The 18,266-nt window shown below is 35.4% G+C and overlaps 1 protein-coding gene across 4 annotated transcripts in view; it reads right to left on the bottom strand.

The window, feature by feature from the left end:
* The window catches only part of RNF24 (ring finger protein 24), a 74,378-nt gene that overhangs the window by 24,921 nt on the left and 31,191 nt on the right, over positions 1-18,266 (bottom strand). For 2 of the 4 annotated variants that reach the window (XM_040447596.1, XM_040447598.1), the window contains exons 3-4: positions 7,547-7,648; positions 1,078-1,227 (exon numbers count right to left, since the gene is read on the bottom strand). In XM_040447596.1, coding sequence (XP_040303530.1) covers positions 1,078-1,220 — 143 coding nt within the window. In that variant the 5' untranslated portion in view covers positions 1,221-1,227; positions 7,547-7,648. The remainder of the gene's footprint in view (positions 1-1,077; positions 1,228-7,546; positions 7,649-18,266) is intronic. The other 2 variants (XM_040447595.1, XM_040447597.1) reach the window with 1 other exon arrangement.

Raw genomic sequence — 18,266 nt, forward strand, 5'->3', positions numbered from 1 at the left:
AAAGAAATTTCTGCAAATAACATTTTTCCTAAATGCTATAATTATATTAGTTAAGTGTTTATTTATTACTCTGAGAAAGACCTAAAAATCCTAAGTAGCCAGCATATCTATGAGAGGTAAGAAGTGATTACATTTTGTGAGAACTTCAAATAAGATTCAATTTCTGTAGGAATGTAGACTTATTTATCAGAATATTGGAAACAATACACTAAATTCATTCAAATTTGACCATCAGTGAGTAGTCACTGGTGGCAACAATTAATTATTGCTTAAAGACATCTGATGAGGGTATGTATCGTAACCATAATCACATTCTGTACAGGCACTAAAAATTGTTAGAGGTATAGGTGTTTAATAAAATCCAACTTTCTACTCTTTTATTCATAAAGCTCTTTGAACAATACAGTATATGAATTTTTACAGTCTTTAAGTTTCAGCTTTGAAAACTAAAAAGAATAAGACGTTTGTTTAAACAATTATGAGTAAGTCAACTGTGAATCTTTACTGGCCAAATCCATTACTCCTTCATGTGAGGTGTTATCCTTTGTCACTTCTCCATACACGTGCTGCAGAGCTTTTGGAATATTTAGTGTTTTATGCAGATAATCAATCACCTGAACACTTGACCAAAGGAACTTAAAATCTTAAGAGACCACAAGAACCTGTTTAAAGGCTTGGACCTTGCCTTGGACATTGTTTTCTAATCCCTAATGACTTTAGCTAACAATGACGCAACACCATCCTTGAAAAGATATCTTGAAATCTTTGTGAATGTAGATTAAATCTTGGGAACAGATAATAAGTGTATCTGGACCAGGTGCTAATATGTTAGAAAAATAAATGGGGACAATTTTCTTCTATAGAGTAAAACACATTCATCAACAAGTAGGATTGAAGACTGTATAAAGGTGTTTTATTCATTAGTAACTAACTCACAGAAGGTTAAAATGTTTAGCAACCTTAATTTTAGAAAATTTGCTAATTATTGCACATATACAATTTTTTAACCTAAGGGCAAAAATATGATTTATAATTGATTAATATATTCTGAAGTAGCACAGAATGAAAACTGATTACCTAATCAAGTAGCAACAGAAGAGTAAACTAAGGATGAAGACAAATATAGCAGTGCCAAAAACCACAATATATATGTTGAGAGGCAGATTCTGGAATCCAATATTAGGCATCCTGAAGTTGTAATGTGGGAAATCCGAGCTCATGGATGAACTGTGGGGGGGGAAGAAAAGAAAGGAAAAAAATTAGGTTATAAAGACTAAGAACCAAGATAGCATTATCTTTGAATGTATATGGAGGCAGTAATTTTCTTAAGATTTGACCCCATTTGAAATAAATATAATAGACAAAGAGTTAATATTCTTGCCATTCATTTATCATGCTATAAATATATTTAGTTTTAAAAATTTGTTTTTTAAAGATCATCAGTTTATTTGAAAGGTGATCACCAGAGGATAGCACTTTAAATTTCCAATATTGATAAATTTTAAATTGTGACAATTTAAAGTTATAAATAAGGTTATTTTCCCTTCCTTTAACACATCATAATAGTTTTAAGGACTACAATGAAACATTTTAGGCTGAAAACTTTCTTAGTATCCTCTTAAAAAGGTTTTGAATTTCTTGTCTAGTTGTGGGTTTTTTTTCCCCCCTTTCTTTTAAATTTAAATTTTAGTTAATATATAGTGCAATACTGGTTTCAGGAGTAGAATTCAGGGATTCATCACTTACATACAACATCACCCAACTAGCCCATCTCCCACTTCCCTCCCTCTGTCAACCCATAGTTTGTTCTTTATCATTAAGAGTCTCTTGTGGTTTGTTTCTCTTCTCTTCCTCCGCTCCTTCCCATATGTTCGTCTGTTTTCTTAAATTCCACATGAGTGAAATGTTATTTCTCTTTCTCTGACTTACTTCATTTAGCATAATACACATCATTGCAAATGGTAAGATTTCATTCTTTTTGATGGCTGAGTATATATATACATACCACATGTATGTATATATCCATTCTTCTTTATCCATTCATCAGTCGATGGACATTTGGGCTCTCTCCATAGTTTGGTTATTGTTGATAATGTTGCTATAAACATTAGGGTGTATGTACCCCTTTGAATCTGTATTTTTGTATCCTTTGGGTAAATACCTAATAGTGCAATTGCTGGATAGTAGGGGAGTTCTACTTTTAGCTTCTTGAGGAACCCCCATAGTGTTCTCCAGAATGGCTGCACCAGTTTGCATTCCCACCAACAGTGCAGGAGAGTTTCCCTTTCTCTGCATCCTCGCCAACACCTGTTATTTTTTGTGTTGTTAATTTTAGCTATTCTGACATGTGTGAGGTGGTACCTCATGATGGTTTTGATTTATATTTCCCTGATGATGAGTGTTATTGGGCATTTTTTCATGTGTCTCAGCCATCTGGATATCTTCTTTGGAAAAGCGTCTATTCATGTCTTCTGCCCATTTCTTAACTGGGTTATTTGTTTTTTGGGTATTGAGTTTGGTAAGTTCTTTATAGATTTTGGATACTAACCATTACCAGATATGCCACTTGCAAATATCCTCTTCCATTCCACAGGCTGCTTTTTGGTCGTGTTGATTGTTTCCCTCACTGTGCAGCTTTTTTTTATCTTGATGAGGTCCCAATAGTTCATGCTTGCTTTTGTTTCCCTTGCCTTTGGTGACAAGTCTAGTAAGAAGTTGCTCTAGACAAGGTCAAAGAGGTTAATGCCTGTGTTCTCCTCTAGGATTTTGATGGTTTCCTGTCTCACATTTAAGTCTTCATCCATTTTGAATTTATTTTTGTGTATAGTGTAAGAAAGTGGTCCAGTTTCATTCTTCTCTATGTTGCTGTCCAGTTTCCCCAACACCATTTGTTGAACAGACTTTTTTCCATTGGATATTATTTCCTGCTTTGTCAAGGATTAGTTGACCAGAGAGTTGTGGGTATGCCACAAATATTTATTGAGTACTTACTATGTACTTGACACTACTCTAGAAACTTGAGACCCTACCTAAAACACCTTTACAAGTTACATTCATTCATGAAAAGGTACTTCACTGAAGTAATGCCAGGAATCAATAGACATATGAAAAAGTTCAACCTCAAAGTACAAACTGTGCCCCACCCCACCAAAACAAAAATAGAACAAGTCTTAAGATCTTAAAAACTTTGTAACCTTTAAAGTAAGGAACATTAATAATGGTAAAATATTGGAAATAACTTAGATATCTCACAAGGAGGTAATGATTAAATAATTTTGTTAAGTCATGTTACAGTATTATGAGGTCATAAAAATCTGTTTCGGTAAATTTTAATGTCAAGGGAAATATAAGGTTATGTGGGAAAAATTAAGCAGGATATAGATTGTATATTAAACATGATCCCATGGGGCACCTGAGTGGCTCAGTCGGTTGAGCATCCAATTTCAGCTTAGGTCATGATCACACAGTTTGTGGGTTCAAGCCCTGTGTCGGGCTCTGTGCTGACAGCTCAGAGCCTGGAGTCTGCTTTGGATTCTGTGTCTCCCTCTCTCTTTTCCCCTCCCCTGCTTGCAACTTTGTCTCTCTCTCTCAAAAATAAACAAACATTAAAAAATATTTTAAAAAATGATCCCAATTTTGGAAAAGGTTAAAAAAAAGGATATATATGTACACCTATATGGGTAGTACACACTGGTATGTATGTGTGCGTGTATGGCAGAAAAAAGCCTGAGAGCTAATATGTCAAAATGTTAACGGTGGCTTGTGGTTTATTTTTTTTTTTAATTTTTTAATGTTTCATTTATTTTTGAGAGAGAGAGAGAGAGAGAGACAGAGTGTGAATAGGGGAGGGACAGAGAGAAAGGGAGACACAGAATCTGAAGCAGGCTCCAGGTTCTGAGCAGTCAGCACAGAGCCTGACGCGGGGCTCAAACCCACAAACCGCGAGATCATGACCTGAGCCGAAGTTGGACACTTACCCAACTGAGCCACCCAGTCGCCCCCATTTTGATTTTCTTCTTTTTTAAACTCCCTTTATTAAGTCAGGCCTTGTTCTGAGCATTTTAATGACTTTATTTTATCTCCACATAAAACTTCTATGTAGGTAGGTACCATAATATCTCCGATTTTATAGATGAGGAAACCAAAGATAAGAGAGTTTTGGTCACATAGTCATGACTGACCAAGTATGTACAGGAGCCAGGGCTTCTCCACCTCCAAAGCCAGTGTGCCCTCACCCTATATGTTCTACAATCTTTTTCTTGTGTTGTTCTTATAATCAGAAAATAGCAAATATTGTTTAAACCTTCAAAAGGGGGATATTTCTGTCCATTTGTTTGGTAATACCGATCTCACCACATAGTTCAAAACCCAAGAATGGAGGCTGCCCCCTTCATTAGATGATGAGCTACACTAATAAAGTGGCTCATCACACCTTCTCACTAGAACTTTTCTTGTCATTTGGATCCATTGCTAAATGGTCAAAATGAAGACCAACTGCCAGGCTTGATTATCAAGACCACATATTGATAACTGAATTATAACAATCACTACTGCCAAAATCAAAACAAAAGTAAACAAAAACCCACCAAACAAAACATTTCAACTTTTATTTATATAAGGTAAATTAAAAATATGTTTACCGATTTTTAATGTCTTTCTTGGTTCCCAGAAGGGTATACTTAAATTGCAGATACTACTGAGATATTGACTGGCTGTATCTAAAATCTAATGTCTTATTATTACTTTAATTTCCAGCTTCTTTTTTTTTTTTTTAATTTTTTTTTTCCAACGTTTATTTATTTTTGGGACAGAGAGAGACAGAGCATGAACGGGGGAGGGGCAGAGAGAGAGGGAGGCACAGAATCGGAAACAGGCTCCAGGCCCTGAGCCATCAGCCCAGAGCCCGACGCGGGGCTCGAACTCACGGACCGCGAGATCGTGACCTGGCTGAAGTCGGACGCTTAACCGACTGTGCCACCCAGGCGCCCCTTTAATTTCCAGCTTCTAATAACTTATACCAGGAAGTCAACAGCACAAAGAACAACTTCATCCCATGGAAACTCTTCTCTGAGAACTTCCAAACATAAATAATGGTTAATATTTAGTTTTGAACTTTCAGCCATTTTCTGCAAGTGCTTTTTTACTCAGATACATAATTTCCTTTTTCCTATACTCAGATCATCTTGGAAGGGAAGGAAAGAATTAAGGACAACTTTACTAAATATATCTAGCACATACATTATAGAGTTGTAAGAAAAGTACAGCTGCTCAAAACTTCACCCTTAATCTCCACATTGCTGACAGGGCCTCACCTGATGACCCTTGCTACAGTCAAGACTTTGATGATGTCCTTCAATCCCTTAGAAATATCCCTCACCAGACACATTGGGCTTGGTAAAAGAACTCTCACTTTAGGAAACAAGAGATTAAACATCCATGCTAGAAGGGCTAACAGAGAGGAAATAGGCAAAAAGAAAGTGGTGTGGTAGAAAAAAGGACAGGTTAATAGTCAGCAACTTCGGATGTTGCTCCCAGGATAATACTAGCTAGATGTCAGCATTTGGCCCATCTATACCTTAATTATCTCATCTTCAAATGGAGTAATGCCTATGCTACCAACTTCATTGGATTCCTGGAAGGATAAAATGAGACCACAGATACTGAAGTGTCTGAGAACTCTAAGAGTCATGACCAAATACTAAAGTTTTAGTGTGTGTGTGTGTGTGTGTGTGTGTGTGTGTGTGTGTGCGCGTGCGTGCGTGTGCGTGCATTTGGCAGGGACTGGAGGAGGGGTGACAATAAATAAAAGAACATAAAAGAAGCTCTGACAAAAATCAAGTCTCTGGAGAGGATTTCACCAAACCAAGCACTCCTTTCTCAGGGAGCTCCTCTGCACACACTGTCAAGCTTTGTGTCAAGTGGCCTGCCAATCCAGTCCCCAGTGGTAGGAACTGGAAACTTATCCTTTCTAAAGGAAGCCATCAATATAGGCCAGCAGGGCATGTGTCAGTGGTGTTGAGAACACTGCCCTGCAGGAGTCCTTGCACTGGGTGGCAACACCAACAAAGTCTTGAGGAATTTTGAACAGGTACACAGATATGCAGACTGAGAGGTAGCGCTGCCATTAGAGGGGAAAGACATCTACCTCGGTGCTCCTGAGAGCTGGCTGGCTGCTGAGACTTTCCTAGGAGTTCTCCCTTCTTAGCAAGGCCTTACAACCTATTACCAGAGGGGTGAGGTTGGCAGGGGATATGCTGATGCTGAACACATTTTAGGAATTTTCTCCTTTTCCTTTGATGAATGAAATTGCTTAGCTACAATTGATATGTTGGCCCAACAGCTAAGTAGAGGGTGTATTATTCCAAGATGCTAATCCTGGTGTAGTGACACATTAGTTTTAGAATATTTTCATCATAATATCTTTTCAGTATGAGTGTTAATAACCCTTTAAAATGTCATCTTTAAAAAGAGAGCCACTATTCATCATCCTAGTAATAAGCATACTTTGCTACTGAGGTATCACAAATGTAAAAGTTACTTAGGAACTGCTCCTTGTGAGGAGAAACAGAACATACAATATGCTACTGGATTTTACTTGCCATTTCTGACTTAATTCACGTGAAAATCTTTTCCCTCCTTATGAAATTCACAGTTGCTGAAATCTGTAGTTTCAGCCTAAATTTCAAACCATCTATCTAATTAGGTTATTTATAAAAAGAAAGAAAATGAAAAACACAGAAGATCTGAGTATTTTATGAGCAATGGGATTTCCCACCAAAATACAAGAGATATGGTTCCACAGGGGACCTGAGTTGAACACAATGCACCACAGCTAGACAGGCTACAGTAGCGTTCTTGAAGTGTGTTTGGTAGCCACATACTTCCTAGGCCAGTTCCTGTTCCCTGGACAATACCACATCATCATCTTCCCAGTTGTTAGTATTCTACTTTAGCTTCAAAAATGCTCAGATAGGGGCGCCTGGGTGGCTTGGTCGGTTAAGCGTCCGACTTCGGCTCAGGTCATGATCTCACGGTCCGTGGGTTTGAGCCCCGCGTCGGGCTCTGTGCTGACAGCTCAGAGCCTGGAGCCTGTTTCAGATTCTGTGTCTCCCTCTCTCTGTGACCTCCCCCGTTCATGCTCTGTCTCTGTCTCAAAAATAAATAAACGTTAAAAAAAAAATTAAAAAAAAAAATGCTCAGATAGACAGACACCAATAATCAGACTACTGTATTTTATAATTTATGGTTCACAAACCATTAAAAAAAATCCTATACTTGTTTCTTATAATACAAAAGCCCAAGAAAAACTTAAGAACAATTATTTTGGGTTTTTAAAATCTTTTGTTTTTTTGGAAACATGAGATTTTTAATTTACATTAAACAAATGCACCCATGTTGTATGTACCGGTCAGAGTCTGGACAAACGAATACACCCATGTTACCACAACCCTAATCAAGGTACAGAACACTTCCATTTACCCAGAAAGTTCCCTTGTACCCCTTTGCAGTTAATCACCACTCCCACTGATCTGATTTCTATCATTACCGATTAATTTTCCTTATTCTAGAATTTCACAGTCAAATGGAATCACACAGGATGTAGTCTTTCGTGTTCAGCTTCTAGTCATCAGCAGGTCCTTGAAAGACTCTGAATAGTTACAGAAAACACTTCACATTATATTCCCAGTTTGCTCTAATTATCACATTATCTCCAGTTATCGTCTCTTAAAGATTACTGACTTCATCTTTTGAAAATATCAATTTTATGGTTAATCCTTTGACATTTCTTTCTATACAGAATTCCTGGTTATCTTTTTTAGTTGTGTTACTGATTTCATGGAAGAAATTTTCACTATGTCCTTTATATAGGTGTTCCTTTCCATTTTTTAAGTCCTTCTTCAGTGGAGCACTTTCTTTTTTCCTATTGTTTTTTAGGTCTTCAACAGAAGAAACATACAATTCACTTGCCATGTTTTGTCCCAATCAAATTCTACAAGAAAATAAGAACTCTGAGGTGCTCATGAGTGAAGCAGTCAAGCCCCTTCTATGGTGAGGCATCTGCTGATATGGACAAGTCTCTAGTAGCTAAGAGAACAGAAGTGCTAGCTACAGCTTAGTCCAGTGGGCTCCCTCATTAAGCTAGGAGGGAATACAAAGGATGTGGATACGCATAGAATTCTTTCTTTTACTGATGTTGTTCTCTAATAAAAGGTGATTTTCACCTTTTATTTTCATAGAATCATGAAAAAACCTTCAAGTCTATGGTCCTATACAACTGTTGGTGGGCAACATGTATGGCTAATGCACACATAACATGATCGACACCCAGGACTGCCTAAACATTTTTGTGCACTTCTGCCCCAGCACTATTTCTTGAAAAGATAACCCCTGCCCCATTGAATTGCCTTGGGACCTTAACAGAAAATCAGTTGACCATAAATATGTAAAGATTTATTTCTGGGCTCTGAATTACTTCATTGATCTGTATGTCTTTCTTTATTCCAATTTCACACAGTCTTGACTACCATAACTTTGTGGTAAGTTTTGAAATAAAAAAGTGTTAAGTCCTCCAACTTTGATGTTTTTCAATATTGTTTTGACTATTTTGGTTCTTTGTTATTACAAATAAAATTTAGGATCAGCTTGTTAATTTCTGCAAAAAAGCCAGCTGAGATTTTGAAGGAGACTGCTTTAAATCTATAAATTTGGGAAGAACTGCCATGTCAATAATATTGTCTTCAAATGCATGAACATGGAATTTCTCTCATTTAGATGGTCTTTCATTTCTTTCAGATATGTTTTGTAGTTTTCAGTGTATTAGTCTTGCACTTCTTTTGTCAAATTTATTCCTAAGTGTTTTATCCTTTTTAATGCTACTGTGGATGCAATTTTTTTTTTAATTTGTTTTGGGTTGTCCAATGTTTATATATAGAAATAAACTGATTTTCTCTATAATGATCTTATATCCTGTGACCTTACTGAACTCATTTGTTTTTTTTATTCCTTTGCATTCCCTAAATGCAGGATGATCACTTCATCTGTGAATAAAGACAGCTTTCTATCTTCTTTTCTAATCTGATTGTATTTCATTTTTCTTTCCTGAATTAATTGGCTAGAACCTCCAGTACACTGTTGAAAAGAAGTAGTGAATGCAGACATCTTTTCTTTGTTTCCAATCTTAGAGGAAAAGCATTTAGTATTTTATTATTAATTATGATGTTAGGATTTTATGTAGAAATTTTATATGCAAATTTCTTTTATTCCTAATTTGCTGAGAGTATTTAATCATAACAGTCTATTATATTGATTGTTTTCTGGTGTTAAATTAATCTTGCATTTCTGGTGTAAATCTCACTTAGTCACAATCATTTTTATATATTCTGGGAATCAGCTTTGTGGAGGATTTATGAAGCTACAGTCATAAAAGATATTGGTCTATAGTTTTCTTTTTTTTTTTTTATAAAGTTTATTTATTTTGAGAGAGTGAGTGAGTGAGTGAGCAGGGGAGGAGCAGAGAGAGGGAGAGAGAGAGAATTTTAGGCAGGCTCCATGCTGTCAGCACAGAGCCTGATGTGGGGCTCTAACTCACGAACTGTAAGATCATGAACTGAGCCAAAACCGAGTTGGACCTTTAACCAATGGAGCCACCTACAGGTGCCCCTGTAGTTTTCTTTTCTTGTGATTTTTTTTTTTTTTTTTTTGGCTTTGGTATCAGGCCAATACCCAGGATACCAAGGTATCATGGTAAGATAACATACTAGTCTCAAAATGAGTTGTGAAGTGCCCCAGTTCCTCTATTTTCTGAAAGAGTTCATGAAAAATTGGTATTATTTCTTCTTTAAATGTTTAGTAAAATTCAGTGAGCCTATCTGGGTTTGGGTTTTTCTTTGTGGGAAGACTTCATAAATTATTCAATTTGTTTAGTGTTCTAGGTCTATTCAGATTTTTTATTTCTTGAGTCAGTTCAGTGATTTGGATCTAAGAATATGCCCATTTCATCTGCATTTTAACATTCATCGTTCATGGTATCCCTTTATAATTCTTTTAATTTTTCTCAGATTTGGTAGTGTGTATCCTCTTTCATTCGGGATTTTAGTAAGTTGTATCTTCCTTTTTACTTGATCAGTTTAGCTCAGAGGTTGGTAAACTAAGGCACATGGCTTATTTTCACATAGTCTATAAGCTAGGAATATTTTTCACATTTTAAAAGGTGTGCCAAAAACTCAAACAAACAAGAATATATGAAAAAGACCACCTGTGGCCCTCAAAGCCCCAAATATTCACTCTCTGGTCCCTTATAAAAAAAATTACCAATTCTTGCTTTAGCTAAAGTTCTCAATTTTGTTAATCTTTTCAAAGAACCAACTTTTAATTTCACTGATTTTCCTCGGCATTTCCTTGTTTTGTATTTCATGGATTTCTACTCTGATCTTTATTACATCCTGCCTTCTACTTGGTTTGGGTTTAGTCTGTTCTTTTTCTACTTCCTTATAGTGGAAGCTTAGGTCATGGGTTCGTATTCTTTACTCTTTCATTTTTTAAAAAAAAATTATTTACTTATTTTGAGAGACAGTGAGTGCATGCATGAGCAGGAGGGGCAGAAAGAGAAGGAGAGAGAGAATCCCAAGCAGGCTCTGTGCTGTCAGCCTACAAAGCCCAACATGGGGCTCAATCCCACGATCCATGAGATCATGATCTGAGCTGAGATGAAGTCAGATGCTCAACTGACTGAGCCACCCAGGTGCCCCATCTTAACTCTTTTCTAATACAGGTATTTACAGCTATAAATTCTCTCTCTAACCTCTGCTTTAACTAGGTCCCTTTAATTTTTTATAATTATCAAAGATCTATTTTTTTGAGCAATAATTAAAAACATAATTTATAGGGGCGCCTGGGTGGCGCAGTCGGTTAAGCGTCCGACTTCAGCCAGGTCACGATCTCGCGGTCCGTGAGTTTGAGCCCCGCGTCAGGCTCTGGGCTGATGGCTCGGAGCCTGGAGCCTGTTTCCGATTCTGTGTCTCCCTCTGTCTCTGCCCCTCCCCCGTTCATGCTCTGTCTCTCTCTGTCCCAAAAATAAATAAACGTTGAAAAAAAAAAAAAATTAAAAAAAAAAAAAAAAAAAAAAAAAACACATAATTTATAGAATTTATAAAAAAACAAGTAGCAAATGATTATTACAAAAGTGATACCTTTGAATATAACTTTCAAAATTTTACTTTGTCACAATTTTTTTTTTTTTTTTTTTTTTTTGAGAGAAAGAGAGAGAGCGTGATTGGGGTCGGGGCAGAAAGAGAGGGAGACACAGAATCTGAAGCAGGCTCCAGGCTCTGAGCTGTCAGCACAGAGCCTGATACGGGCCTCGAACTCACGAACCATGAAATCATGACCTGAGCTGAAGTCAGACGCTTAACAAACTGAGCTACCCAGGTGCCCTTTGTCACAACTTCTTAAGAGGCATACCCTGCATATGCTTAAAAATTTTTGAGGTGAAATTCACATAACATAAAATTAACCATTTTAAAGTGAGCAATACCAGTGTTATTTAGTGTCTTCACAATGTTGTGCAACCATCACCTCTAAGTCTAAAACATTTCATTACTCTAAATTTAGAGACACCCTGTATCCATGAAACAATCATTCCCTACACCTTCCCTACTCCCAGCCTTGGCAACCACCAGGCTATTTTCTCTTTCTATGGATTTACCAATTCTGGATATTTCATATATATAGCATCATTCAATAAATGACCTTAGTATCTGATTTCTTTCTTCGCATGTTTTTGAGGTTTTTACCCATATTGTAGCATGCATCAGTACTTCATTCCTTTTTATGGGTGAACAACATTCCATTGTATGTATATATTACAACTTGTTTATCCATTCATCCGTTGATGGATGTTTGGGTTCTTTCCACCTTTTGGTTACTGTGCTGCTATCAACCTTTGTATATAAGGATTTGCTCTAGCACCTGTTTTAGTTCTTTTATATGTATTCCTAGAAGTGGTATTAGTGGGTCATATATATTTCTACATTTAACTTTTTGAGGAACCATCAAACTGTTTTCCACAATGGCTATACCACTTTACATTCCCAGCAGCAATGTACTTTCTTCATAATTCAACTTTCTTCATAATTCAACTTTCTTCATATTCTCAATAATATTTCTTATTTTCTGTGATTTTTATTTTTTAAAATATCCACTCTCATGGGCATAAAAGTGGCATTTCACTGTGATTTTGATGTACATTTCCCTAATGAGTAGTAACGTTAAACATCATTTTGTATGCTTATTTCACTTGTCTATATTCTTTGGAGAAAAGTCTGTTTAAGTCCTTTGCACATTTTTTAAAATGGGCTTTTTGTTGCTAAGCTAATAAGAGTTCTTTCTGTATTCTGGATACTAAACCCTTAATAGACACATAATTTATAATTATTTTCTCCCATTATGTAGTTTGTCTTTTATGTTTTGATAATTTCCTTAAATGTACAAAAAGATTAAATTTTGGTGAAGTCAAATTCATCTTTTTTCTTTTGTGGCTCATGCTCTTGGTGTCATACCTAGGAATCTATTGCTAAATCTAAGATCATGTAAGTTTACCTCTATGATTTTCTTCTAAGAGTTTTCTAGCTTCAGTTCTTATATTTAGGTCACTGGTCCATTTTGAGTTAATTTTTATGTAGGATATGAGAAAGGGATCCAACTGTATTCTTTTGCATGTGAATATCCAGTTATCCTAGCATCATTCATTAGACTGTTCTTTCCATACTGGTCTTCACACTCTTGTCAAAAATCAACTGGCCATAGCTGGTTGGGATTGATTTCTGGACTCTCAAATCTATTCCATTGGTTTATACCAGTACCACATTGCTGTGATTACTGTAGCTTCATAGTAAGTTTTGAATTGGAAGTGTTAAGTTTTCCAACTCTGTTCTTTGTCAAAACTGTTTTGGTTTTGGGGGCCCCTTACAATTCCATAAGAATTTGTGGACTGGCTTTTCCATTTATGCAAAAAAAATGATTGAAATTTTTATAGAAATTACACTGACTCTATAGATTGCTTTAGGTAATCAATCCATTATTTTGGTTATTGTATTTTCATTTTCATCCAGTTCAAATGTTTTCTAATTTTGTGTTTTCTTTACCCATGGGCCATGTAGAAATATAGTATTTAATTCCAAATATTTGTGGGTTTCCCAAATTTCCTTCTTTTGGTGATATCTAATTTAATTCCATCATGATCAGAGAACACATCTTGTCAGGTTTCACTCCTTTTCAATTTATAGAGACTTGTTTTATGACCTAGCATAAAGTTTCCACTAAAGTTTAGTGGAACATAGTCATGCTCATTCATTGATGTTTTTTCCATGGCTGCTTTTGAGTTAAAACAGCAGAGTTGAGGCTGTGACAGAGACAATCCAGGTAATAAGTCTAAAATACTATGTGACCCTTTAAGAAAACTTTAACCAACACCTGGTAGCATATGGTCTATTTTGGAGGTTATTCCATGTGTGCTGAAGAACAATTGGTATTCTGCTGTCATTAGGTAGAGTATTCTATAAATGCCTGTTAAGTCAAGTTGGTTGATAGTGTTGGTTCAACTTTCATAGATCTTTGGTGATTTTTGGTGTAACTGTTCTACCCATTATTGAGAGTGAGGTCTTAAAATTTTTCAATTCTTGTTGTTGAATTACCTATTTTCCCCTTTAATTTTTATCAGTTTTGCTTTGTGTATTTTGGGGCTCAGCTGTTAGGTGGGTATTTGTTTTTAACTGTTATATCTTCCTGATAAATTGATCATTTTATTATGAAATGTCTTTGTCTCATAATTTTTTTAAAAGTCTATCTTGTCTGTTGTTGGCATAGCCACTTTAGCTCTCTTATGCATATTCTTTGCAAGATTTCTCTTTTCCCATCATTTTCTGTCTTTGAATTTGGTGTGTCTCTTGTGACAGAATACTGTTGGACCTTTTTTTAATCCAGTCAGCCAATGTCTGCCTTTTAGTTGAAGTAATCTAGTCACATTCAATGTTATTATTGCTATGTTTGGGTTTATGTGTCATTTTGCTATTTGTTTTCCATATATCTCATGTCTTTTTTCTGACCTTTTTTGTATTAAGTGGATATTTTCTAATGTACCATTTTAATTCTTTTTGAATTTTAAAATATTTTTCCCTAATTGATAATTTATTGACATAATTGTAGATTCATATGTAGTTGTAAGAAATAATAGATCCTTTGTATATTTTGCCAAGTGTCCCACAGTGCTAACATTTTACAGTATAAATCATAACTATACAGAGTGCCTGGGTGGCTCAGTCAGTTAGGTGCTTGACTTCAGCTCAGATCATGATCTCGCAGTTCGTGAGTTTAAGCCCCCATTGTGCTCTGTGCTGACAACTCAGAGCCTGGAGCCTGCTTCGGATTCTGTATCTCCCTCTGTCTGCCACTCCCCTGCTTGCGCTCTCTCTCTCTTTCTCGCTCAAAAATAAACATTAAAAAATCATAACTGTATATTAGTTATATTTATAACGATAACATCACAAACGGGATAGCCATTGATATAACCAAGCTCACTCAGATTTCCTCAGTTTTCCTCATGCTTGTTCCTGCATGCATGCATATGTGTGTATCTACCACCACAGAGAAGAATACTGAACAGTTCGAACACCAGAAGGATTCTTTCATGACAACACACTACTGCCCTTCACTCTCAGGACCTAACCTCTGGCAATGACCAGTATATCCTCCATGTCTAAGATGCTGTCATTTCAAAATTGATACATAAATGGAATAATTATGGAACTTTTTAGAGTTAGCTTTTAGCTTTTTCCACTCAGCCTAATTCTCTGGAGATTCAGGTAGGTTATTGCATGTATAGTTTGTTCCTTTTTATTCCACAGTTATGTATGTACCACAGTTTGTTTAGTCATTCATCTGCTGAAGGACATCTGGGTTGTTTCCAGTTTTGGCTATTACAAAAAAATCTGCTATGAACATTTGGGTACAACACACTTCTAAAATCCATGGGTCAAAAGAGGTCTCAAAGGATACTTACAAAAAAATACAGTAAAGTTGACTGAAAATGGAAATACAATACATCAACATTTGTGGGACACAGATCAAGCAGTACCTAGAGGGAAATTCATACCACTAAAATGTATAACATTAGAATAGGAGAATTTCAAATCAATCTAAACTCCACATCAAGACTCTAGAAAACGAGCAAAATAAACCCAACTTAAACAGAAAGAAGGAAATAAAGAGCAGAAATCAATGAATTAAAAAACGGAAAATGATCTAGAAAACCAATGAAACAAAAAGCCAAGACTGTTCTTTGAAAAGATCAATAAAACTGACAAACCTGTAACAAGGATTTAAAAAAAAAAAAAGGGCACAAATTACCAATATCAAAAATTAAACAGGAGGTATCACTACAGATCCTGCAGCCATCAAAAGGATTAGGGCATACACACATAAATTTAAGAACCTAAATAAAAAAGACCAGTTCCTCAAAAAACACAAACTACCATAACTCTAATATAAAGTAATTTGAATAGCTTTGTAACTTTTAACAGTTGAGTGTGTCATTTAAAAATACACAAAAAAGAAAGCTCCAGGCCCATATGATTTTACCTGAGAATTCTACCAAATGTTTAAAGAAGAATTAAAACCAATTATTGAAGATCTCTTGCGGAAAACAGGAGGAAATACTTTGTAATTAATTTCTTGAAGCTAGTATTACCCTGGTTGCCAAAGCAGATAACGACAGTATCTCTTGAACATAAACATAAAAATTCTCAACAGAATTTAGCAACTAGAATTCAGCAATATATAAAAAGAATTCTATATCAGGACCAAGTGGAGCTTATTCCAAGGATGTAAAGCTGGCTTAATATTTTTTTAAAAAATCAATGCAATCACTATATTAAACAGCTAAAGGATACAAAAAATCATATAACCATAATAATGCAAAAAAAAGCATCTGACAAAATTCAACATCAATTCAATATAAAAACCCCCAGAAATACAGGATTAGAAGGGAACTTCCTTGACTTGATAAAAAGCATCTACAAAAAATAACAACAAAAAAATCAAACACAAAAATACATGTGTTAAAATGTAGTGAGCCACAAATGGGATGTATAGCTTTCATGACTAGGAGGGAAGACTATGAAGCAAAGAAAACTGGATCATTTTAGTAAAATCTGAGAAGGAACAAAAGTTGTATGTGTGGGGGAGTAGTCATAAGAAAGCAAGTGAAGGAAATATAAAATAAAATGGTAGGAACAAGATCTAAAGTTAATTATGAGGAAAATAAATGGTTTAAATCCCCTTAATAAAAAAGAGACTCTAAGACTACATAAAAACAATAATCAGTTATATGCTGTTTGTAAGAAAATACTTAAGACAATTCTAAGAATTTTGTAAAAGAGGATGGTGATAGGAAAAATGAGCAAAAATATTTCAGGTAAATATTGTATAAGTGCCAATTTCAAACAAGTAGAAATGAAGGCAGAAACAGGTTACACGGAACAATGATGCTTTATGATTAAAAAATTAGAGGTATATATAACCAAATAAGACATATAGACATAAACCTTTACTTAACACAGCATCCAAATACAGAAGCAAAGGTTATTAGAAACACACTAAGAATTTGGTAAAAATATAACCATGGTGCAGCCTAAAGAGAGAGAGAGAGAGAGAGAGAATATAACAATACCATTAACAAATAATAAATATACATTTAGAACTTTATATCTTACAGAGAAAACACATTCTTTTCAAATGACTCTGGAACATCTACATTTAGATAAACTGTTTATTATAAGGAACATTTAAAAGACCACATTCTGTGCCCACAATGCAATAAAATTAAAACAGTAAAAAGATGAACAAAAGAAAACTAACTACTTGGGAATTCAAAAAATAATCTTTGAAATGACTTGGGTCCAAGAGGTAATCAAAATAAATTATAGACCATTTAGAAATTAATCACATTGGAGGAAAAAGCCTTGTACTAAGAGAAAAATTCATAATCTTCAATCTTGTATTACCAATCTTTATGAAAATAAATGAGCAAAATAATTCACTTTAGAAGCTAGAAAAAGAGTAAATCAAACAGAATAAACTAGAAGAATGTATTAATAAAGGTCAAACAGAAATAGATGGGTTAAAACAAACAAAAAATTCCACAGGGGAACTGAAATCAACCAACTAACCAATAAAATATTAAGAATGTGAAAAAGATCAAAACTAGTGTTATGCTGACATTTAAAAAAATCTTATAAGAGAATTCATTTATAAATGTATGATTTTATAGGAATATATAGAATTTTATAGGAATAGGAACCAAACTGGCTCAAGAAGAAATCTTGAAAATATACAACTGTGTCTTCATAAAAAGGTCCAGACACTGATGGCAATGGAGGTGGAACTCCATCTAAACTTGTACAGATAATTCCACTACCAAAAAAACTGACCCAGAGTACAGAAACAAAGAAAAAAAAAAAAAAAAAGGTAGAGAGCATCCCAACATCTTTAAGCAGGTAAGCATAATCACGAAACCAAAACTAAAACTATACAGTGGAGTTCACAAACTTGAGGCTTATGTGCTAAATCTGGGCTTGTGAATATGTTTTGTTTAGCATATACAAAGTTTTAAAAATTGAGATTAACAGTTTAAATTTGGGAGATATACAATTTGTGGGGCACCTGGGTGGCTCTGTAGATTAAACATCTGATTCTTGATTTTGGTTCAGGTCACGATCTCACAATTTGTGAATTGGCATCCCAAATTGGGACTCTGTGCTGACAGTGTGAAGCCTCCTTGGGATTCTCTCTCCCTCTCTCTGCTCTCTCTCTCTCTCTCTCTCTCTCTCTCTCTCTCTCTATGTATATATAAAATTTGCAATGTCCAGCTTTACACGGAAAAAGATCAGAAGACCTAATAATTCTGGGCTTCATTCTTGCAGGGCAACAATTGCTCAGTGGCCTTGGGGCCTCCAAGCTGCTATGTTGCTGTGCAACTGGGAGGTGAGGAGGGGACATTCTTACATACTAGGGTAAAGTGCTCCCCTGGGCTAAGTCACTATGCTCTCATTTGTCACAATTTCCACTATCCCCTAATACTCCCTAACTCTGAACCAAATGTCAGTAGGTCACTTGTACTTATCCTGTTACTTTTCTCAAAGTAGATAAATATTTCTACCTCTATCAAAGAAAGAAAGAAAGAAAGAAAGAAAGAAAGAAAGAAAGAAAGAAAG

This window comes from Herpailurus yagouaroundi, unplaced genomic scaffold (genome assembly GCF_014898765.1).
Source record: "Herpailurus yagouaroundi ecotype Mexico unplaced genomic scaffold, PumYag 196, whole genome shotgun sequence".
Lineage (NCBI taxonomy): Eukaryota > Metazoa > Chordata > Mammalia > Carnivora > Felidae > Herpailurus > Herpailurus yagouaroundi.